Source organism: Maniola hyperantus, chromosome 9 (assembly GCF_902806685.2).
Source record: "Maniola hyperantus chromosome 9, iAphHyp1.2, whole genome shotgun sequence".
Lineage (NCBI taxonomy): Eukaryota > Metazoa > Arthropoda > Insecta > Lepidoptera > Nymphalidae > Maniola > Maniola hyperantus.
Window position 1 is genome coordinate 8197475 of NC_048544.1, and position 26437 is coordinate 8223911.

General features: G+C 37.5%; 2 protein-coding genes across 2 annotated transcripts in view; one reads left to right on the plus strand and one right to left on the minus strand.

Annotated features, from left to right (window-relative positions):
• The window catches only part of LOC117985022 (uncharacterized), an 85668-nt gene that overhangs the window by 44993 nt on the left and 14238 nt on the right, over positions 1-26437 (minus strand). The gene's annotated exons all lie outside the window — the stretch shown is intronic.
• LOC138402773 (uncharacterized) lies at positions 12550-16045 on the plus strand. Its single transcript, XM_069500809.1, has 2 exons — positions 12550-12732; positions 14538-16045. The coding sequence occupies exon 2, from the start codon at positions 14634-14636 to the stop codon at positions 15540-15542; it is 909 nt and encodes a 302-aa protein (XP_069356910.1). The 5' UTR covers positions 12550-12732; positions 14538-14633; the 3' UTR covers positions 15543-16045.

The following is a 26437-nucleotide window of genomic DNA, read 5'->3' on the forward strand; positions in this document are numbered from 1 at the left end:
GAGAGTGACTCCATCGAGCATCTTGAATACTACAGGAAATATTTTGCCTAATGGCTAATGGCTAAATAATATTTCCTGCAAAATGGACACTTTAATGGAACTAAAGTGGTTTTAGCCCTTGAAGGCTCTTGCCCTCTCATGTCCGTGTCTTGCAAGCAGTAAAATTAGTAGATACTAAGGCGTCTCATGAAGATAACAAAAATCTTGTGTTCGACTTCGAGAAATCGGGTGATGAGTGTTCTGCAAAAAACCCCGCCTTGAAGCCACCTGAAGCTTTTTACAGGGTATGTTATAATAATATATCAATATAACGAGTAAAACCCTAACTCCAGGAGGTCTAAAGCGCCGGGAAAACCGCGTCGCTTACGCGTTTCTCCGAGAATCTAGAATGTATCTTTTAACAGCTAGTCTAAGGAAAACTATACCTAGTATTAGTAAATAAGGGCAACTATAGATTAAATTGCACTCTTCATTTCGTCGTAATTGAGGTAGGTATAAGAATGACATTTAACCGATCGTAATACATCACTAGTTACGTGAATAAATCGAATGCACGTAACCACGACTCGCGTTGAATGACCGTCGTGACATGCGATGGGCGAATCGCAACTCGACGAAAACGTCACTGTACCCAGTGGCGTAGCTAAGTACCTAGGGGCTAGGCGGGGCAGTGCCCCGGGGCTCTAAAGCTCTGGGGGCCCTCGAATCCTTACCAGAAAATCTCGATCGAACTAAGGTTTTGAAAATTTCTCCCATTTTAAAAATAAATATGATAATGCGTAAGTTTCTAGGGAATTCCCCTAAATTCTTTCTGTGAATGCATTTGTATATTTAATATTTTTAATTGATACAACCTAACCAGTTTAGATAGCAGTGGGGCCCCATTGTTGATTTACCCCAGGGCCTTTGGTTACCTAGCTACGCCACTGACTGTACCGACATCATCTGTATTTGTAGACCGTACTTTGTACAAGTAAACTGCTGGACTAAGAGCTTCATCTAAATATATAAAAGGAAAAGGTGACTGACTGACTGATTGACTGACTGATTGACCGATCTATCAACGCACAGCTCAAACTACTGGACGGATCGGGCTGAATGTTGGCATGCAGATAGCTAATATGACGTAGGCATCCGCTAAGAAAGGATTTTTGAAAATTCAACCCCTAAGGGGGTGAAATAGGGATTTGAAATTTGTGTTGTCCACGCGGACGAAGTCGCGAGCATAAGCTAGTTATTTTATAAAAGCTGAATGTTTCTCTGCGTATTGTCCCCAACACTGGGAGAAACGTTTGTTCGGATGTTTGTTTAATAAAGATGTCATGATGCAAACAAACTTACAAACAAACGTTCTTCCCAATGTTTAGGACAATACGCAGAGAAACTTTCAGCTTTTATAAAATAACGAAGGTCTGACACGCGCTGGCTCTCTCTCTCTATACCACAAGGAAGATCACGTCAAGTCACAATATTCTTAAGTAGGTACATTAATCATCATTACCATCTCAACCCACCCCCGGCCTACTATTAAACACGAGCCTCTCAGAATAAGCCAGGATTGGCATCAGGGTTCGAACAAACACTGTTCAAAACAGTAAAAGTTTTAAAACAAAAACAGTTATTTAAATATTTGTTTAAAATACTCCCTTGATTTTGTTTTCAAAGTCAAAGTCAAATGATTTATTCAAAACTTGCTGCCTCGGCGAACTTCGTACCGCCTAACAGTTGCTTCAAATTTTTTAAATTTTTCTCTCCGTAAGAACCATCCCCGTACTTCAAGGAATATTATGAAAAAAGAATTAGCGAAATCGGTTCAGCTGTTCTCGAGATTTGCGATCAGCAACACATTTAGCGATTCATTTTTATATATAGAGATAGGTAATAAATTACTCTTTCCGATTGTCAGTTGTTGGATTTGTAAGATATAGTGGTGATAATTATTTCGCAAACTTAAAACTAAAGCTACGAGGGTTCCAAACGCGCCCAAGTCTGAGAAAAAGCCCACAAAAAATTCAGCCGGGTATTCTTTTTATTATCACCACTTTTCAATTTTTTTTAAATTTGATTTGAAGTGATTGCATCACTTCAAAATTTCGTAATATGGGCGCGGCTGAAACCCAAAACGAAGTGCAATAAGTTCCGTATAAAGTGAGGAAGTAATTTGCGCGTGGTACAAGCGACTCACAACAGCTTTCATTTCAACGAAGCCGCCGCCGCGCCGGCAAAAAGTTGCGGAACTACCATGCAGGTCAGCCTGCAACCATCGATTGCGGGTGTCTCCATTGACAGACGATATAGGGACCAGCCTGCTGATTCGCTAACTCAGTTAGCCCAGGCGATTTATGCTAAATTTGAATGGAATTCCACGCAAAACCACGGCCGGCGAGACATTTGAGGGGAAAAGGTGGGGAAGGCGAAGTCCTAGGGGTGGGCAGTTTTGAGGATATACTTCTAAGATCCTAAGGAACACTTGTGCCAAAAATCAAACTACGTTATTTATTTTGAGTTTAATGTCTAACTTGCCCGTACTAAGGTCCAACGATGTACGATAGCCACCGAGCCCGTTTGACATTGATTGACCCCTGCCAAGGAAAAAATTCCAGAAGTTACACCCGAGCGGGACCGGTGGGATGATTACGTAAAACGTTGCAGTAGCGACAGCAGTAGCAATCCGACAGTTCATTTGCTGTCTCTCTTCTTCTTCTTCTTATTTTGCTTTGTGGCTATTGCTGTCTATCTCTAGCCGGACGTTTGACAACAATGATCGCGAGATTTACTCCTGTCGCTAGCCTTATTCGTTTCTTAATAATATATTCTAGGCATGAGCTTTGAAGATCTTATCTGTTTTAGAAAAAGTACCTACTATCTCCTAATGCTCTTTACGCACTGCATCCCATCTGAATCCGCAAATTCTCAATTCAAAAGGAAACATACAGTACTAGTGTACTACTATTTATATGAGGAATTACGCAATAGATCCCAATTTTGTTTTACGACTTCGGAAACTACCACTTCTGATCGAGAAGTTTTGCATATGACGTGTGAAGAGACTAGAGCTATATCAGGAAAAATATAAAGCCGGGGTGTAATGGAATTGCATCAGCAGCTGGAAAGTGAAAGGACGCGAATCTTCAGCCACCTTTGATCGTTTGTCTTACGAGGTATAGTGCACGACAGGTCGAGATGGCAATCGGAGAGGGAACGCCCCGCGTATCGCACAGCCATGTGGGTGTGCGGGGCGTCCCCCAGCCTCATACCCCGATTGCTATCTCAACCTGTCGCGCACTATAGGTGCTTGTGTCGTGTAAACATGCAAGTTTACTCTTGTTTACTAAAGCTCAGTAATAGGTTGTAAACCTTCATTTATTTCTTATTCGGCTACATTTTCGTATGTTTGGTTTCTTTCTTACTACCTACCACAACAAATTATCTCTGTTACTACTGAATAGAATAGTAGGTAGGTACATATTTTTATTCAAGTAAACTTTTACATGTGCTTTTGAATCGTCAAATAATTTACCACTGGTTCGGAATGTCGTTCCTATCGAGAAGAATTAGCAAGAATCTCGGCAGTTGCTCATTACAAGTGTTCAATTTACAATAATATGCGATACTGTACACTGTACAAGCCCTGCGCAAGCGCATTGCTGGAGCGAATCAACCGATTCTAATGGAACCTTGTATCAAATTTTATTATTCAAGTGAATTCCGGGTTTCAACTCCTAAATCTTGATGCTGCAGGGAACCCTGTAAAGTCCATAATACAAACCGCTAAAACCGAGTACCTATCTATTTATTAAATTATTATTTATAAGTATAAATAATTGATATTGTGGGTAAACAAACTGTAACTGAAGTTAATTTACATAATTATTTATTTACTTCAGCAAAAAAAATTGTCGGTCTATTCGTCTAACTTAAAGTAGTATTATGAGAATCGTAACATTATAAAGATCTTCGAAAAGCCTCTAAATAAGCGTTAATTACATTAAACCTGCTGCACAAGTGACGTCAATATTCATTGTAAAATTTAAGTGCCTGTAGGTAGGTATTTTTATTTATTACTTTACCGCACTGCAGTTAAACATTCCGCTAAAGTTAAGTAGGTAATTATCAATAGAACTTTTAGATTTAATACTAAAAATGGGGCCAATTCTCCTGTACACAATTTCTAAACCTAAACTAAATTAACAGGTTTAAATCTAGTGCTATCCTTTTCTGCAAGCAAAATTATGAAAGGGATAGCAATAGATTTAGACATATCATTTTAGTTTAGTTTAGAGATTGTGTACAACGGAATTAGCCACATTACCACCTTACACAACAAATAATCACTAAAGTTTACTCTACCTTTAACATTGACCTGCTGCAGCAATCATGTATCCACTACATAGAGAGGTTATAGAACGTCTGCTCTACAACTTGGGATAACAGGCGCTGTCACACATTGCCAAGGGCGCGCGGCGGCGCACGGCGAGATTGGTGATCACGGCGGCCGAGAGCTTTTGTCCAGACTTCAGACAGTGTTAAAACACGACATCGTTCCATCACGACCACGACATAAATCTATCTCTTTTTAACTGAAATTTAAGTCTAAGCAAAGTCAAAGACGCTCTTTAGGTATCTAGATCTTAGCCTAGCCTAAATCCACGCGGACGAAGTCGTGGGCATCATCTAGTTAGGTATAAATGCTGTTCGTCTGCTAGCTTTTCACGGTCCATTTGTTTAACCAATTTTGATGAAATTTGGAACGGAGACAGCTTGCATTCCGGGAAAGGACATTCCTACCTACAAGGCCTACCTACTTACATTTTATCCCGGAAAATCAAATAGTTCCCACGGGATTTTTCAAAACCTTTGTCCACGCGGACAAAGTCGCGGGCATAAATCTAGTATAGTATATAGTCCACGACAGGTTGAGATAGCAATCAGGGTATGAGGCAGGGGGACGCCCCGCATACCTACACGTCATCCGCGCTCGCCCGCACCGGCTCAGCGCGGGGGCTATGTGGGTGTGCGGGGCGTTCCCTCCCCGATTGCAATCTCTACCTGTCGCTTACTGTATAGGTAGGTCCTGTACACAGGAGCTCACAAATCGTGACCAAAACAAAGCGAGAATGCGAGACAATAAAAATCGCAGTCACGCGCGATAATCAATTTCGCGAAATTCAAAAGCTGGTATGTTAGGTAGGTAATGTAAGAGTGGTTACCCACTCATCCGATCAGAGTCCGTGAAACTCGATTAAAATATAAAAACTCGATTATTGCTTACGCACTAATTCGATCTCTGATCCAAATCCAAGCTATTCAGTGGACATCTTTGACATATCTACATCATACGTCCGATTTGAACCCGAGGCACATCCGAGAAATACTCACCGGATGACGGAGAGAAATCAAATGACGGAAGTCGGTTCTAGTGCGTAAGCTTCCATACAAATAGTTCCTTCGGGACGTATTTTCACGGATTCGGATCCGATGAGTGCGTTACCGCCATTACTCAGATACTCCAGCCAAAGTCTTTGAAAATAAATTTCTAAGAACTTATCCATAGTTATTTAGTTACTTCACGTCTAAAGTTATACAACAGTGCAGTTTGAAATCGCGTGCGAAAGGTCGGTGTATGGGAAATTTCCGCTTAAAAGCTAATTCCAAAGCCGTCAACACAATATTAAAACCTACTTTCAGTAAAGCTCTCGCTATTTAGTACGTTAGGTATGGACTAGCCAACAAACCTATCTGTCTATCTATCTAACTACCTGCCTATTAAAAATGAAATGTACCTAGTTCTTATCTACTTAAATAAATATAAAATGAAAATGTGACTGACTGACTGATCATCAACGTACATCTCAAACTACTTACTGAAGGGATCGGTCTCGGCACGCAGATAGCTACTTATTACGACGTACTCGTAGACATCGTTAAGACAGGATTTTTAAAAATTCAACCCACAAGGGCTTTGAAATCTGCGTAGTTCACGCGGACTAAGTCACGGACATAAGCTAAATTTTGACTTTAATCAAGTACCTTCCTCGTGCCTTCAAATAATAACTGAAAAAATGATTAATTCATTGGGTTATTATTACTCTCATTTTGTTGAGTTGTATTCGTTGAGTTATATATTATTTTGCGTTTTGCCAGGTGACCCTTAGTCGATAACAGACTTGTAAAAATCTATGAATGAATCTGATGCAGTTCTAATTATAACATCGTAATATTTCGAATACTAAATGTTAGCAATTTAATCCACCTACTATAGGAACCCTAGCAGGTAACTTTATTTGGTGTTCGATTTATATAAAAGCTACATTTTCAAGGTAAAGATGCGCCTTACAAACTCTTTGTGTAAACACATTCTACGACTTTCGTTATAGATAGTGGTTTGTCACGCATGCATTTTTTTGAATAGGTAGACTACACTACAATACGTCAATACCTAAAGGTCTCTCATAAGATTTCCTATCTATACTAATATGATAAAGAGATAAGGTTTATAAGTTTGTTTGAAGGAAGTAATCTCTGGAAGTAGAGAACAATTTAAAAATTCTTACACCAGTAGAAAGCTAAATTATTCCTGAGTGGCACAGGCTATATTTTATTTTCAAATAATTAGAGATCCTACGAAAATTGTAATACATAAGCTACCCGTGCGAATTTGGGGCGGGTCGCTAGTCGAATATAAGCGATTGAACGTCCTTTATCCACCCATTAAAATTGTGACTATCATACAAATAATGTCGCATTAAGCTTCCGCGAGCTTTCAAAATAGCTTTTATGAAAGGTCCCTTTTGCTTACATCAAATTATATAACAACATTGCTTATCTCTATAACTAGTAAACTTATAACATGTATTGATCTAGTGCTCCGAGGCTAGTTACGTCTGGACAAACTTAATTATCTAATGAAAGTAAAAAAATCAAACAACGACGGCCAAAATAGCTTTTCGTTATAGCGGACATATCAGATTATGTAAGCTCACTTTTACATTTACTTTGTCTTTTTAATTATTATAGAAACTACTTCTTTCTAGGGTTCCGTACGTCAAAAGGAAAAAAGAAACCATTATAGGATCACTTTGTTGTCTGTCTGACTGTCAGTCTGTTCATCTGTCCGTTTGTCCGTCTGTCCGTCTGTCCGTCTATCTGTCTGTCTGTGTGTCGTGTCTGTCAAGAAAACCTATAGGGTACGTCCAGTTGACCTAGAATTATGAAATCTAGCAGGTAGGTAGAACTTGTCTTATAGCACACTTACCTACAATCAGGTAAGACAGTAGTGTAGGTTTAAATCTATCTAAAAAATCTTGGTTAGATAACTTAAAGCGTGTTCACTTAAAAATCTAAAGTGATCTTTGATGATTATCTAAACGTATGTCACATATAATACATTTACGAGTATATATAGGAATCGCTATAAACTTGTCGTGAACAGGTTTCGTCTATACGAGAGAAAGCTGTTAGACTTTTTATTTGTTTATTAGACGAGTGTCATGTGTTTCACGATCAACTATTGAGTCTGGACCATTTTGTTTTTGAGATTTATTATCCACTAGCAATCCTACATCCGTCCAGATACTAATATGGTGTCAATGTAATCATTAGCTCAACAGTTAGAGGGGCGGACTGAAATCCGAAAGGCCGCCCGGTGCAAACCCCGCCCGTAGCACTATTGTCGTATCTAGGAATAAGACATTTTCGATGAACGCTTACAGTCGGCTTGATTTCTTCCGACATCTTGAACAATTAAGTAGGTACCTATATCGTCATATTTAATACAAAACAATATAATATGTAAGAACCATATTCAGCAGTAAAATTAAACTATGCTTCATTAAATAGTGTAGGTAGCCCTCTAGAATCTATCACGTAATAACCTACTATCCCTTACCTATATTTTGTTATTTTCACAATTACAAACATCTAAATCCAACAATGTCATGATTAAATTTTGTACATCAAAGGAAAATGCGGAGTCAGCTTTCTAGTCAACAGGGGTTTATTTGCTTATTTATACAGTTAACTAATTACTCACGCATGTAACAATACTAACAATGGTCTACGATAATGTGTAATTTTTTTATTATATATTAAAGAAATTTTGAAATTTATTTTTTAATATAAAAGTGAAATTTTCTACAATTTAGCCCACACAAAGACTTTTTATATTATGGTCAAAATTAGTCCATTACTTACCTGGCCGTAGCTAGAGGGTGGTATTTGGGGCTAACCCAGTAGGTTTATAAAAATGCACCAAAACAGAAATATGCTACCCACTATTACTACTGTTCTTTGTAACCTACTTAAATTTTTACTAAGTAGAAGTACCCATTAGGAAAAGAGTACCAGGTTTGTCAAGATCTCAATTGATGACCTAGAAAAGAAGGTGCGACTGTATGCATAGGCTATAATAATGATCTGAGCAATTTTGCCTTAGGCATAGGTACCTTTAATATGACCAATCACGAAAAGCGTCAAGTGTCTTACCTGAAAACAAACAAACATCCATAAGTTAAGAGAAGTTCCCCTAGCGAGCTTCCCAGCGCTCTCCATACAAACGTAGTTTTATTTACACACAAATCTTTGAGCCCAAGTAATTTTGAAACTCCTTTACAGAAATCTGGAAAAGCACAGATAGGTAGGTATATTAATTTCTAGAGTGTCTACAAAATATCACTTAGTTTAATTGGTTGATAATGATAGGTATATTCAAATAGTATCCAAACTACGTTTGTTTGAATAAATTGCTCTCAAGCAAGGTCGTAGAAAAACGATCACGTCTTAGCGTTAATCGTTTTTCTAAACATTAATTTTCTAGTTTTACAACACTATGAGCTTGTCCTATGTTTCTGCGAATCACCGATGCACCAGCTTTCTCCGCATGAGAACACAACACAATGATGAAAACTGGAGCCGTGGAAATAATACGCAATTAATTACTGGCACGCGACGAATATCACTATTTGTTATTCTGTTAAGTATACTCGTCATGACTATACACAATCATCTATGAAAGATCCTAAAGGGTTTTAAGGGTTCCGTAGTCCTTTTGAGGTACGGAAACCCTTATAGGATCACTTTGTTGTCTGTCTGTCCGTCGTGTCTGTCAAGAAAACCTATATGGTAGGTACTTCCCGTTGATCTAGAATCATGAAATGTATGTAGGTTGGTCTTATAGAGTAAAGGAATAAATCCGCAAAACCATGAATTTGTGGTTACATCACAAAAAAATGTGTTCACGGAAAAATGAGTTTACTAAATCACATGCCTATAGATGACGCTGTTGCCATTAACTTGCTGTGTTGCACATAAAAATGTTCAAATATTTTGTACGGAGCCCTTCGTGTGCGAGTCCGACTCGCACTTAACGGTTTTTTTCTATTTATTATTTCAAGTTTCAACCTATCACTAAAGTGGACTAAAACTCTCCTTCCCTCCTCCGCTCTACCTTGCAAGTAATCTTTACATAGGTACCATCTGGGAGATGGCTGTCTTTATTCTTGTTTTTATGATAGCACGCAACATATCAGCACATGCATCCCATTGAGTTATTCACTTGTGAGCATACAGGGTATAAGATTTGAGTTGTTGTTTCCCCTTCTTCCTAGGCTTCGTTTCTTTAGACCCTAAATACCACACACTAAAATATTATGCGTGTTCTGGCTTCTTTTCCGAAATATGTACACGACTTAGGTACTGAACTCATTACGAAATGCGTAAAGGTACCTAATGAACACACATGACCACTACCTAAAAAGCAGAGTACGCGCAAAACAAGTTGTCCAATCTGAACACGAGGCGTACGACTGCGCATTGTACATTTAATCCTTACTCTATGATCAAACAAATTACTGTCTATGACCTGTGCAAACTGCCATGTTGGACGACTTGTTTTGCAATCACTGTACCTATAGTAGGTACCTACGCGAGAGGTCGAGAGGTTGAAATCAGGAAGCGAACGTACATCTGCACAACCCCCGCGCTAACACAGTGCGGGCGAGCGCGGCGGTGCGTCCCCCCGCCTCATACCCCGATTGTCATCTCGACCTGTCCCGGACTATACTAAAAGTTTAGGAAGGTCCGTAGCTACTAAGTAAGCCGGTGCTGACACTGAGCCGGTCTAAATCTCTGTCATCTGAATAAGATGAAGCGCTGTAAAGCAATCATATATGGATACTAAAAGTTTACTTGAATGAAACAGTTTCTATTCTAAAGTTTTTATATGCGCACTTCTAGAGCTTACAGAGGAAATCCTAATACGTGCGATAGCCAAGTTATTCGTCTATCAGGCAGGATAAAGTGTATCTGTACGGGTTACTAAAAACATGTTTGCACCAGCTGACCGCATTCCTGGCAAATGGTTGGTCCGTGGTTGCGCGCGCTCCCTTTTACCTTGCTGAGGCCACACACCGAACACTTGTGAGTTGTAGGCTGTTCAGGTTTCGTTGCACGCATGTAACACCTATTAATCGCTCGTCAAAGTGACTGCAGTCAACTACAAAAAGTAGTTATTGAGTTATCGCCAAAAATGTGGGAATTTTCAAAAACCAGCCAAGTGCGGTCAAGACCTGTCAAGAGAATCAAAACCTATACTTGCCGTTGACCTAGAATCATGAAATTTTGCAGGTAGTAATGCCTCATAGCACTAGTATTAAATGGAAAAATCCGAAAACCGGGAATTTGTGGTTACATCACAAAAAAATTAAAAAGTATTATTTCTTGTACGATGATACGGAACCCTTCGTGCGTGAGTCCGACTCGCATTTTACCGATTTTGTTATACCGGAAAATCAATGAGGTCCCATGAAATTTTCAAAAAGCCGAATCCACGCGGGTGAAGCCGCGAGCATCATCTCTAGTTTGTTATACAGGGTGTTACCAGAACTGCGCTGGCAAAAACGAAGACAGGTGATAATACTGATGATTACTGATATAATACCACAAAAAAAACGGGAAATAAAAATATAAAAAGATCCTATAATTTTGTAAAACTTTGCGATATATTGCAAATTATACTCGTGTCTTGTCCTCGGATTAGCTGAAATATTTGTTTTTATATTTGTAGTAGGCTCGTTAGCTACTACCAAACAACACTGTTTTAGAGAATAGATAGGTATATATATTTTTTTTTTTTTTTTTTTTTTGGGTTCGTATCATTATACACTGTAGTCTGTGGTATCATTACCCAATCTGCTTGTTCCCGGAATGTCTCCTCTCATTCGCTTTTTAGTGCTGCCACTCAACACAACTCAGTTCAGTTATGCCTAAGAGAAAAAATAACGAACTGGAGTATATTAGTAAGAAGATAAGGAAATTAGAAGAGAAATTACGCCGAGCACGAAGAATGGAAGAGTCTTCAGACTCCTCTTCATCATCGGAATTGCTAGACTTGCAAAACGATGCAGGTAAACCTAGGTTCAAAATGGCGCCACGTGGCGTCTACGCTAACCTAAAACATAACCGAATTGCTCAAAGGAGCTTTTCACAGTGTTTAATGGTTAACATCATACGGATAAATAATTACCATAGGCTAAGGTACATCGAATTACTCAATGGAGTCTTTCATAGGACCATAAATAAAAAATCGGTAACCAAACATATTCGAATTGCTCAAAGGAGCCTTTCAACATGTCTATCGGTCACCGCATTACACTGAGTACATCGAATTACTCAACGGAGTCTTTCATAGTACCTACTAAGATTAAACTTAACAATGTGTGATCGATTTAAAGAAAATATTACTTACTAAAGTAATTATTGTTAATCTGTCAGTTCCAAATCAATGGAATTAAGACTAAACCCTCCGGTTTCAGGCGACGAATTCAGCATATGTTCCAGGCCACCCAGCCCAATAGAGGAGGTAGAAATAATCTCCATGGACAATGAACCGCTGCTGGCAGATGTACCGCCCGCGCCGCCAGAAATACCGGCTGAGAGTACCGAGGTACCTAATGGAGATCAAGCTTTGCCGGACGAGATTTTGGAGATTTTGGGAGAGGACCCATCATCTGTTTCGCAATTGGGACCGGAAATACGGAAGGAGTTGGCTAACAGATTAAATCACATCGCTATCTCCGGCCTGGATAAAGATGTCCGAAAAGAATTATTCCAAAATAAAAAGTACATGGTTCCTACCAACAGCGAACGCATCGCCGCGCCATTACTTAACTTAGAAATAAGGGCCGCATTGCCAGATACCATATTAAAACGGGACAAGGGCATGGAAACGAGACAAAAGCAGATTTCTGCGGTTATTTCTTGTATTGCTCGGGTTATAGATAATCAAATAAAAAATAATAATGCTGACAGCAAAGTAACCAAGGAACTGATGGACAGCATTCGTATGCTCTGTGACATCCAGTATTCCGACTCTATGAGAAGAAGATATTTTATTTTATCTTGCGTAAAAAGGGACGTGTTAGAACACCTAAAACTGACAAAGGTTGACAAGTACTTGTTTGGTGAAAACATATCAGAGACTTTAAAAACGGCAAAAACGGTGTCAAAATCGAGAGCCGAGATTATAAAAATTCAGGACAGTAATAATAAAGGAACAATAAAGAGGAAAACACAACCATCAACTTCAACTTTAAACTACAGGGCTCCTCCGGCACGCAGGCAGCCGGTACAAAAGAGGAGCCATCCGCCTGCTCCAGCGCGGAAGCCCGAATTCTCATCGAGAGGATCGCGGCATCATCAACAGCAATACAGGAATCCACGTCGCGATTAAGCGAGGTAACATACGCCGGTCGACTTTCACTTTTTGCCCAACAATGGGCGATGATTACAAATGATCAGACAATTAATTCTTGGATCGAGGGTTATAAGTTGCCATTTTCACGAAGGGTTATACAAATGCATCCCCCCAACTTTCCTGAATATACACCTAAAGAAAGAGCAGCTTATGAATCCACAATAAATGAGCTCTTGGGCATAGGTGCAGTTTCAGAGTGTGAACCGTGTGCTGATCAATACCTATCAAGTATATTCCTAATACCAAAACCTAACGGCAAAAACCGTTTCATATTAAATTTAAAAAATCTAAATAAACACATAACCACACAGCATTTCAAGTTAGAGGATCTACGCACAGCTAGAAAATTAATAACAAGAGATTCATTTATGGCTACCCTGGATTTAAAGGATGCATATTTTCTATTGAAAGTTCATCATGATTATAGAAAATACCTTCGTTTTATGTTCAGTGGGAAAACATATGAATTTAATGTCCTACCCTTTGGGTTAAACACAGCCCCATACGTATTTACAAAAATAATGAAACCTGTTATTAGATTACTACGTCAAGCGGGTTTCATATCTAGTATATATCTTGATGATATGCTGCTGATAGGACGGTCCTTTAATGAGAGTAATAGGAATATTAATATAACTATAAAACTTCTAACAGCATTAGGCTTCATAATTAATTATAACAAAAGTAATCTCTCCCCGTCCCATTCTTGTAAATTCCTTGGCTTTATAATTGACTCGCATAACCTAGAAATCAGTTTACCTAAAGATAAGAGAACACATATTCGTAGAGAGTTAGTAAAAATTAAAAATATGCGTCAATGTAAGATTCAAATGTTTGCAAAATTAATAGGTTTATTAGTCTCTGCTTGCATCGCCATAGAGTATGGTTGGTTGTATACAAAGGCATTTGAAAGATGTAAATATCTTAACTTGCTAGGCCATGATGACTACAATAGGATAATGCATATCCCAGATTCTCTAAATGAGGATTTTTCCTGGTGGTTAAAGAACATTGATAGGTCGGTTCACAAAATTAGAAGTGACAATTATGAAAAAGAGATTTACTCTGATGCCTCAACTACGGGATGGGGTGCAGCTTGTGGGTCAGAATCAACAGGGGGACAGTGGTCTGAGTGGGAAAGTACTCAACATATTAATTATCTAGAATTACTGGCTGCTTTCCTAGCTCTCAAAGCTTTTGCCTCCAGACTTCACCACTGTCAAGTTCTGCTACGGATTGATAACACCACTGCCATCAGTTATATTAACCGTATGGGGGGCATCCAATATCCACACTTAACAGCGGTGACTAAGGATATATGGCAATGGTGTGAGACACGAAGCATTTTTATATATGCCTATTATATTCGATCATCCGAAAACACAGTTGCTGACGCCGAATCGAGGCGCACGCACCCAGACATTGAATGGGAGCTTAGCGATTCAGCTTTCACTCAAATTGTTAAGACCTTTGGTCAACCTCAAATTGATCTTTTTGCTACTCGCATTAATAAGAAGTGCGATAGATTTGTGTCCTGGCATAGAGACCCAGATGCCTTTGCTATAAATGCTTTTACGATTAATTGGTCTAACTTTTATTTTTACGCTTTTCCCCCATTTTCAATCATACTAAAAAGTCTTCAGAAAATGATTTATGATAGAGCGACAGGAATTATAGTTGTACCAAGGTGGCCAACTCAACCTTGGTACCCTCTCTTTCAATCTCTTTTGATTTCAGATATGTTAATTCTAGAACCGCATAAAAACATCAAGATTTCCTTTTTTAGCAAACGCAACATACAGTCACAACTTACCCTGGTTGCTGGGATATTATACGGCGGTCATTACTACGAAGAGACGCCCCACCAGCCTCAATCGACATAATGCTATCATCCCCGGCAGAAAGCTCCATCAAACAGTACGATGTTTGCTTGAAGAAATGGTTTACACATTGTAACAGGAATTCAATAAATATGTTGGAAGCACCAGTCCCAGAGGTATTACAATTCTTGACATCACTTTACAGTAGTGGAGCTAAATATGGAACTCTCAATAGCTGTAGAGCCGCATTATCTCTAATACTAGGTTCAAATATATCTAAAGATGAGAGAATTGTAAGATTTTTTAAGGGTGTCTTTAGACTAAGACCACCTCTTCCCAAATATAACATTACATGGGACACCTCTCGTGTTCTGGATTATTTGTCTAGGTATTACCCTTATGAAGACCTATCCTTAGAAACATTAACAATGAAATGTGTTACTTTGCTAGCTTTAGTGACAACACACAGATTACAAACTTTATCAAAAATTAAAGTAATCAACATAGAAATTGTATCTTCACAAATAATAATTAAAATCCCTGATTTAATCAAAACTTCTAAACCAGGCTCTAATCAACCTGCTCTTATATTGCCTTTCTTTCCAGAGAGACCTGCTATATGTCCAGCACAAGCTCTTACAGCTTATATAAGTAGAACCTCTACATTACGTAGTCAAGATGATTTATTTATTAGTTATAAAAAACCTTTCAAAGTAGTTTCAACCCAAACATTAAGTCGCTGGATAAAAACCGTACTGAAAGAGAGCGGTATTGATGTATCCATATTCTCTGCCCACAGCACCAGACATGCTGCAACTTCTAAAGCTTATAGAGCAGGCATCAACATAGATATTATTCGCAAAACTGCGGGCTGGAGCCAAAACTCCAGCACGTTTTGGAAATATTATAATAGAGATTTGATTTGTAATCAGGAAAATTCCTCTATAGCCAAAGCAATCATAGGAAAATAGAACAAATTACATTAAAATTGTTGGGAAATTGAATGATTAATGGATTATAATTGATTATATAGATAAGTGATTTATGAATAATAAAACAATCTTTAGGTATTTAGTTTACTTTATTGAACGTGTATATATACATAACCAATGATTTTGAATCTCCTTTGTTAATAAAGATTATTAAAAAAGAATGCAAGTAATGTAACTTGATAACATTAATAATTAAGGTTGTATTGTTTTCATAATAATTATATGCAGTTAATACAGAAAACAACTTTATTAATTTTCATTATTACCCATTTTTTCTTGGTGCAGGAAGGTTAATGGTATTACCACCTGCTAGTATTTTCGGAACTTACTCTAAAAGTCTACAAATATAAAAACAAATATTTCAGCTAATCCGAGGACAAGACACGAGTATAATTGATGATTAAATGAGCTTACCTGTAAGTGAAATTCAATCATAATTATACGAAGTGTCTTGTCCGAAGGATTAGCTCCCTCCCACCCACAAGCGGTACCCAAACAATGTTCCGAAAATACATTAAATAACTCTGAAATAAATGAGAGGAGACATTCCGGGAACAAGCAGATTGGGTAATGATACCACAGACTACAGTGTATAATGATACGAACCCAAAAAAAAAAAAAAAAAAAAAATATATATACCTATCTATTCTCTAAAACAGTGTTGTTTGGTAGTAGCTAACGAGCCTACTACAAATATAAAAACAAATATTTCAGCTAATCCTTCGGACAAGACACTTCGTATAATTATGATTGAATTTCACTTACAGGTAAGCTCATTTAATCATCAATAAAACATCTCACTGACGCTGGTCGTGCGTACTCGGAGTCAATGCCGCGTCGTAGGCGGGGGATTGACCCGAGTTTTGCACGCATTGCGGGTTTGAAAAATACTAAAACTACGAAATGAGGCAAATGGTTATTGGTATTGGATTGTGTTTAGGTAGTATAACAATAACGCTAAGTTTTTGCTAGCGTTCTGGTTACACTCTATATGTAATGTAACCACCATATACTTACTGATAGTAGGTTTGGTACTCACGCAACGCGACCATACAGTGAGAATCCCGACCTACTCCAAACTGATACAAGTTTAAAAAAACTTTCTTTCAATATTCTACAACTTTTGCTAGCATTCTGGTTACACCCTGTATATAGTGCGAACTGCGGATTAAAATGTCCAGTAGGTAACTGTGGATTAAAATTCAAACAAAACTAAAAGTTGAAGAGAAAATATCGCATGCAATATGTAAAGATGCCAATATGCAATATACCTAATTAAACAAGCAATTATGTACCTACAACACGCAACGCAAATTACGCAAACACAGAAAATTATGTAAAAAAAAACACGGACTCTATTAGCTATCAGAAAATATGATCTTTCACATGTTTTCACAATAGATCGTGTTCTGTCAGTAGATAGGTAGGTAGTGGGTAGGTACATGTACTTAAGTATTACATGACAGTCGCATCGTGTATCTGACATTAACAACCAGGTGTTATGTGGTTGTGGGTAATGGTTGTTACGAATCTCTATCATACTTATCTACTACTAGATGATACCCGCGACTTCGTCCGTAAGTAATATTTATTTCAAATGGACTAAATTTATAGGCTCTTTTGAAAAGACAAGTTTCATCAATCATTGGAATCTACCTACACCACGAGTTTGGAAAGCAGATTCTACTGCGTAAAGTACCAGTATAGTAGTATACTAAGCTTTCCGGTACCAGTACCGGAAAGCCAGTTAAGTAATAGGTAAGTAAGTAACGATATTGTTGCTTTACATTGTGAGCCGGTAGTGACTCTCGTACCTAAAAGGAGAGTACCTAAGTAGGTGAAATGTATTGCTCCAAGTCTTCAGCACAACATTACTTGTACAAAAAAAACTAGCGAGCCAGGCTCGCGCACCGAGAGTTCCGTAGTACAGTCGTGTTTTTCGACATTATGCACGATAAATCAAAAACTATGGTTCATAAAAATAAATAAAAATCTGTTTTAGAATTCCCAGGTAAAGCCCTTTCATATGATACCCCACTTGATATAGTTATCTTACTTTGATAATTGAAAATACTAATTATTAGTTCATAACCACAATTTAATTATTTTTTGTGTGATGTAACCACAAATTCACAGTTTTCAGATTTTTCCCCGAATGTCTGCTATGCGACCTACCTGCCAAATTTCATGATTCTAGGTCAACGGGAAGTACCTACCCTGTAGGTTTCTTGACAGACCGACAGACAGACAGACAACAAAGTGATCCTATAAGGGTTCCGTTTTTCCTTTTGAGGTACGGAACCCTAAAGAACTAGATTAAGTTCATTTTTGCGAGATAATCTCACTTCCTCAGTCCTCCAATTCTTTACCGAAGAATCGTAGGTACTTAGACATGCCCACTACTTGGGTGGGTATGTTTATTTAATACTTTCTTTTTCTTCTTCAACTGCCATCTCCTACCGGAGGTTGCTAACTGGATCCTGTTTACTGCTGCCCTAAACAATGATCTTGTACTCATAATATTAAACCACTGGCAAAGGTTCTTGAGCCAGGATATTCGTCTACGGCCAGGTCTACGTCTGCCTTTTATCTTGCCCTGTATTATAAGCTGCAGTAGATCGTATTTTGGGTTGCGCATAACAACACCTACCTTTAATACCTACTGTATAAATTAAATACGCAAATTGACATTGACGTCTATTTATACAGCAGTTATTTTTAATTTTAACGCAGTCTGATGATTTTACAATGAGCAGTGTAAAAATATGTTTAAACAGGTGTGAAAAACGTCATTAATTCACTAGCATTAACGCCTCACCCACACGGCTATGAGACTACATGGTAGCTCGATAGTTGACTGGATTTGTATAAATTAAGTGAGTATAGAATTTGCACCTTATTAAAACTTCCTGCTCTAATACCATACCTACCTACTTCTCTTAATGGGTTCAAGCTATAAACCCGATTTTTTACCAAAAAAACCGGTCAAGTGCGAGTCAGACTCGCGCACTGAGGGTTCCGTAGTACAATCGTATTTTGTCGATATTTTGCACGACAAATCAAAAACTATTATGCCTTAAAATAAATAAAAACCGGCCAAAGGCGAGTCAGGTTCGCGCAATGAGGGTTCCGTATTACAGTCGTATTTTTTCGTCATTTTGCAGGATAATTTAAAAACTATGATGCATAAAAATAGATAAAAGACAGACAGACAACAAAGTGATCCTATAAGGGTTCCGTTTTTCCTTTTGAGGTACGGAACCCTAAAAATAGGTAGGAAGTGGTACCTAGGTATCTACCCATTATATAGGCTAAGAGCCAGCGCCCAACGCGTGCCAGACCTTCCTTTCTTATTTTATAAAAGCTGAAAGTTTCTCTGCGTATTGTCCCCAACACTGGGAGGAACGTTTGTTTGGACGTTTGATTGGATGAAGGTGTCTGGCAGGGCGTTCCCACGAGTACGACACTAAGTGTCTGGTAATGCAGGACGTGATTTTTAATACTATTCCGAAGAAAATATAAAAACCGCCTTACCCACTAAAATACCCAGCGGTACGGTCTGCGTCAAGTATAAGGCGTAACACGATCCCGGATATCTGATGCGACTGAGACGAGGTTACTGATTGCCTACTAACTGATAATTTTTCTTTTAATTTATTTTGTTGGGAAGATTACATAAGTTAATGTTAGATTGTCGAAATAATGTTAAGTATTAACAAACAGAACCAAATAGACTGGCCAAAGTGATGTAATGTAACAGCATGTGCGAACTGTAATGCGTATAATATTATGTTCTAGTAAGACAGACCGTTGCAGTGTACTATCAGCCAGTAATCAAATTTCACCATTGTTATTTACGGATATGGGTTACTAGATGATGCCCGCGACTTCATCCACGTGGATCTAGGTTTTAAAAATCCCGCGGGAACTTTTTGATTTTCCGGGATCAAAAGTAGCCTATGTCCTTCCATGGGATGCAAACTATCTCTGTACCAAGATTCATTAAAATCGGTGAAACGGATGAGCCGTGAAAAGCTAGGGGACAGACAGACAGACACACTTTCGCATTTATAATATTAGTATGGAAGTATGGATTTATTATGCTGATCGCACATTGCAACAGAGTTACGCCGCCGCGCACGCATTTTTTCACCCTAAGGTCTTAGGGCTGTACACTCTTTATACAAGAACTATCAATTTGAATGTCACTTTTAATGTCATAGAGTATAAACAATAAGGTTCCTGAAAATGTGAAAGACGTCAGCACTAACGATGTCGGCGCCGGGGTGCGGAAGTTAGTCTGCGCCCCGCCCCCCATAATATCCCCCCATAATATCCCAATGACACAAGTGTTCCATGTAATAAGGGACCGGTTAGGGCGGTTAGGTACCTACCTAAATTTTAAGCCTAAATCGTTATCATGGGTGCCAAGTTTCAATTTGTATATGAACTATTGGGACTTAGCTATAATAAATAAATGATATAAGTACATTGTACAATTGTTAGGTAGGTAGGTATACTTATTGTACCATTCTGTACTCTAACATACAATACTCGTATGAAAACGCTAAAACCTGTTGACCCGTCGTAAAATGACGTGAAACATCGTTCACCTACTTTGGAAACAAAACTTATCTTCGAAGGCTGAATAATTCGAAACCATTGAATAGCCCGCAGTAGTACAGAATATATGCAGTAGATACGTACATGTAAATACAATGGATGGAAATACTACAATCTGTGGGCATAAATAATAATCGTAGGTACCTACGTGACATTTTGGTAAATAAGTTTGAAATTGGTTACAAAGTTGTAAGAATATTATTTCGACATCGCAATATGCCTATCTACGAGTAGATAAGTCTTTTGCTAAAACTGCTCAAGATGCCTCTTGATGATTTCAAAAAGGGTTGTGCCAAAAAAAATTGAGCCTCACATTTCATATTTTCGGGTTACTTTTCAAAAAGTTTTTTTTTAATTTGTAATTTATATTACGCGATAGGTCGAGATGGCAATTGGGGAGGGAACGCCCCGGACACCCGCACAGCCCTCGCACTAACCCGGTACGTGCATAATCTCTGGGCTTCATAGACCTCGTGCATGCCGCCTGGTGCCGACAACTTACAGGTAGGATTGTGGTGAAGCGCAAGCAAATATCATAGATTTCATTTTCAACCATGCGTGGTAAACACTATTAGCCCAGTTAGCATTTATTTGCTCATATACTCTACGTTTATTTGAGCCTAATTGCTAAGAACGTCACGTATGTGACTTGTTTATTCTTAGTTAAAGGCTGCAAAGACTAGACGACGGTAGACCGACGTGGTATTATGACTACCGCAGTCCTATAAATAATTAGACAAGCAATAGACTTAGGTACTTACTTATATGGGCAATTCTACCAGTGGAACGTAACTAACAACCTTATTTAAAGACTAGATGATGCCCGCGACTTCGTCCGCGTGGATTTAGGTTTTAAAAAAATCCTGTGGGAACTCTTTAATTTTCCGGGATAAAAAGTAGCCTATGTTCTTCCCAGGGATGCAAGCAATCCCTGTACCAAACGTCAAAATCGGTTGAACGGTTGAGCCGTGAAAAGCTAGCAGACAGACAGACACACTTTCGCATTTATAATATTAGTATGGATGTAAGCTTAATTATCTATACCACTATATAGGTAATATATAATATTAGGTACCTACTATAGTACGCGACAGCTCGAGATGGACATCGGTGCCACACAGCCCCCGCGCTAACCCGGTGCGGGATAGCGCGGGTGGCATGCGGGTGTGCGGGGCGCCCCCCCCCCCCCCCCCGCCTCATCCCCCGACTGCCTTCTCGACCTGTCATGTACACCTATACAGGGTGAAACCGATAAGTGTGCGCAGGCACACCGTTTTGTCAAAATACAAGATATTAAAATAACAGATAAGTCAGTATTTAAAAAATTTATGTCGATTTTGAAACATCGTCGCCTAGATAGATTTTTTAGCCTGGTAAATAAAATCACAGGTTAGCCCGCTTCTATCTTAGAGTTTTTAGTACCACCAAGTGAAATCGCAGTCAAGAGCTAACTTGTTGAATAACAAAGGACAAAAAAAACTTTAAATAAAATTAACGCAAAAAAGAATTTGTAACACTGACTGGCTACGAGAATTTCAAATTGAAATCAAACAGAACTTAAACATAAGTAGATACTTAGCTTTGTCTGAAAGACTTTGAAACTACAATGAAAATGAAAAACAATTAAGTACTAAAATAATAGAAGTAAAAAAACCATTTTAATAAAAGTGTGGGTTAGGTCGCTTTTGTTACGAGATTGTCATCAGATTTAATCATTATTCAAAGGTTTATGCAAATTCACTATGGACAAACTGAATAGCCGAATCTCAATAGCCGCCCAATTTATTGATGATGTTTGGTCAAGCGGATTTTATGGCGCAATCCTTCATGGGAATCGGATGTGGCACGCCTTTGGATTATTAATTGAATATGCGACGACCCTGGCGCAGTGCTGCCGTCCTTCTGCTAAAAAACGGCTAAGCCCAAAAAATTAGTTCTTGAGTAATGGTACAAAAATGAAAAAAACTGATATTTTGAAATAGATTCAGAAGAAGAATCAAGATTTTTTAGTTAATCTTTAGTTTAAACCTACGTACCTACTTAGCACGCTTTTCAGAAACATCAGTCTTTTTAGTTCTCATTTTATTCTGTGGCTAGTACCTACTAACTGACTAAACTAAAGTAGGTAGATATACCTACTTAGGTACTTAAGTAAGTATTTACCTATTAAATAGTATTTATATATATTATATAGTATATATACAGGGTTACAGGAAAAGAGGACACGATCCCGTTAAGGTGTTATAGTACAGGACATTAAGCTATCAAACGACCCCTAAAGTGCTTATGCGAAAGTGTATCGTTTTCGAGTTATTCATTTTTTTATTTTTTTCTTGGTAAAAGGTGTTTGCCACTTTAAAAATTAATAAAAAAAAGGAACAATGTATTTCAGCAGTTTTTTTTTATTTCTTGCTAGTACATATCATTGTTAATAATAAACAGTTATAAAACTAAAAAAATCTTCAAGCATTTAAAAATTACAGCCCAAAAACTGTATAAGTTTTCGATTTTTAAATTTAATTCTTTGAATAACTTGCAAATTTTCTGTAAAAATTATTATGGCACTTGTCCTGCGGATTATTTTAAAAACATCTACGTTTCGTTAGCTATCCATTGGTACAAAAAAATTACAAAAATAATCATAAAATCAAGAAAAAATTACACAACAAAGAGACCAGGTAGAAAATTCTAACAAATGCTATTGCCAAAGAATTAAATCAGAATCAATGTAAAAACGAGTTTAATGCAAAATACTTAAAGATTATTTTTAATGAGGTCAAAAGGTAATCTAACATCAGTCAAGTGCGAGTCAGGCTCGCACACGAAGGGTTCCGTACCTTCGTACAAGAAATAACATTTTTTTATTTTTTTTTTATTTTTATGGCGGCCATTTTGTAATTTTTAGTATTTTTTGTTATAGCGGCCATAAAATACACATTTTGTGAAAATTTCATGCTCGTTCGTCCGTCCGTCCGTCTGTCCGGCCGTCCGTTTTTCTGTCAGTGGACTGTATCTCGTGAACCCTTATACGTGGAGACTTGAAATTTTTACAGAATGTGTATTTTTATTGCCGCTATAACAATAAACACAAAAAATTACAAAATGGCCGCCATAAAAATTAAAAAAAATTAAAAAGTGTTATTTTTGTACGATGGTACGGAACCCTTCGTGTGCGAGCCCGACTCGCACTTGACTGATTTTAGATTACCTTTTGACCTCATTAAAAATAATCTTTAACTATTTTGCATTAAACTCGTTTTTACATTGATTCTGATTTAATTCTTTGGCAATAGCATTTGTTAGAATTTTCTACCTGGTCTCTTTGTTGTGTAATTTTTTCTTGATTTTATGTTTTTTTTTGTAATTTTTTTGTACTAATGGATAGCTAACGAAACGTAGATGTTTTTAAAATAATCCGCAGGATAAGTGCCATAGTAATGTTTACAGAAAATTTGCAAGTTATTCAAAGAATTAAATTTAAAAATCGAAAACTTGTACAGTTTTTGGGCTGTAATTTTTAAATGCTTGAAGATTTTTTTAGTTTTATAACTGTTTATTATTAACAAGGATATGTACTAGTAAGAAATAAAAAAAAATCTGGTGAAATACATTGTTCCATTTTTTTATTAATTTTTAAAGTGGCAAACACCTTTTTACCAAGAAAAAAATAAAAAAATGAATAACTCGAAAACGATACACTTTCGCATAAGCACTTTAGGGGTCGTTTGATAGCTAATGTCCTGTACTATAACCCCTTAACGGGATCGTGTCCTATTTTCCTGTAACCCTGTATATGTATATATATATATATATATATATATATATATATATATATATATATATAATATAATATATATATATTAGTAGTATATATTATATTAAATAGAGAAAATATTGGAAATTTTCTAACCGTAGATATCATCTCAGAAGATTCGCATGTGAAACTGCATCAATTGTTATGATTCAATGAGATAGTAGATATCCATAATATGTGTGCATAGCAGCCACACGTTCCGAGTCGCTTCACACAGACGCACAGACTGTTACATAATAACAACAGCGCGTAACAGGGGCGGCGAAAGTCTTATTAATAACTTTAATTAGTAGCTAATATTTTATTCACACAATAATCACGCTCAGATTCTTAAAATTTAATGCAGAAACGGTGCAAATATAATATACTAGCTTATTCTCGCAACTTCGTCCGCGTGGATTACTCCAAAACCCTTTTTTTACCCCTAGGGGTTGAAATTTCAAAAATCCTTTCTTAGCGGATAGATAGATCAGTCAGTCAGTCAGTCAGCTTTTCTTTTTAATTAATGTGTAGACCGTACTTATAGGCAATGACATATTCGACTTTATCTTTTTGAATTTTGCGGTTTACCCCATAACTTAAAAATAGCGCTAAAAATGTTACCATTAAGTGAACCCGTGCGAAGCCGAAACGAGCTGAAAGCTCTATAAAAGCTGCATAAAACCCCTAAAAATGAAAAAAATAACTAACCAAAGCGTCTCTTAACGCGTCGTAAAAAGTCAAACATGCACAAATTATAATCAGATTTTAAAACAAAAATTTCGACGACTTGAGAACCTCCTCCTTTTTAGAAACTCGGAAAACTATAAAAATATGCATCTTATTACAGTAGTAAATTCAAATTTTCATAGAAGCCACTTTCTGTAGGTACAGCATAAATACCTTTTTTAGAACCTGCCGCCTCCGAGCAGCTAATAACTGTTATTACAACAACAAAAAATGCATAATAAATCCATGTTTATGTACATTTTTGCCTTTATAATTGAATCTTTTGCGTATACAAGCAACAACGTAAAATTAATACCCACCCTTTTTTAGCTCAATTATGAAAAGAAATAAAGGCGATTTTAGCGTAAAAGTATTTAAGAAATCAAGTGGTATGGTGTAGGTACTGTATAGTGTTAATAGGTACCTACTTGGAAAAGCATGGGAATACCGAAGGAATTCCTTATTAAGATTCTCATCAGCCATTGTTCCTTCATGTATATTCGTGTCTAATTCATTAATAATGTCTATTTAGATATAATTATTCCGGCTAATCATTCGTTTCGTGCGTAACGCTACTTAGATATTTAAAAGTAGGACCTAGGTACACGTAAAGTGTTCATTCTTGCTTGGTATCTATTCTATGTAAAAATATAAGCACATATTTTTTTGTCCATAATTTTTTTAATTATTGTTACCAGCAAGGAGACTGGACAGGCTACAAAATAGGAAATAAGTAATTATATACGGAAAAAGCAATTTTACAGAAATCACTTGAACACGATTGAACGACTCTTCTCGAGTCGCTCCCGAACTAAAGTTCTAAGTTGTGAAATATAGTTAGATTGAAAGTTCCAAGTTGTGATCAAAGCCTTTATAAGTAGTTTCACTTTCAACAACAAAGTCTGCATTTCTCTACGGGCGCCTTACAGGCTTAAAAAGCCACTAACCAATTTATTTGTCTGATTTTCTTATATTTTATTAATATCACTTAGTGTTAGTACTAAGTAAGTAATTAAGTACTTACCTGTTTAGGTAAATAAACTAAATATTTCAAGTGACTCATAAGTAGGTGCATTTTGTTTAAATGATATATCTATTTGGTAAATAAAAAGGTGGACCCTAAGACAAATCAACCGGCGAAAGATCGACGCTCTGGAAATATGGTGCTAGAGACACCTCTTAAGAATAAAATGGACCGCACATCGTACAAACGTTTCCATTCTCAAAGAACTGAAAATAAGTCAAAGACTTTCGTCGCGTGTACAATTGCGAATCCTCAAGTTCTTTGGGCACATTACGAGGAAGAGTGGTACCATCGAACACCTCGTGGTAAAAGGTTGAGTGGAGAGCATACGTCCACGTGGACGTTCCCCAACTACGCTCCGCAACGAACACGCCTGTCTCCGTGTGTAACACTGTACACGTAATGCCACCAAAAGAAGTCGCTGGAGGGAGATCGTACGAGCAGTAGTGAAAAATTCATAGCCACGACCACTCTGTCAAGAGTGAACGATTGAGAAGAAGAAGAAATGAAAAGGTAGGTACGTATACCACGTAGGTACAATGTTTCTAACGCACTCACAAAACGTTTTAACATGTTAAGTGCTGTCTGATTGTGTTTGGTTAAGAATTAGAACGTCTCGTTAAATAATTCATTCGCCTGCAGTTGACCTTACATAGTGCAATGCGACTCGGTACCTATGGAATGCGTTGATAAAATAACAAAGTA

Coding starts and splice junctions, on each gene's coding strand:
- LOC138402773 (XM_069500809.1), top strand. CDS start 14,634: ATGCTATCATCCCCGGCAGAAAGCTCCATCAAACAGTACGATGTTTGC.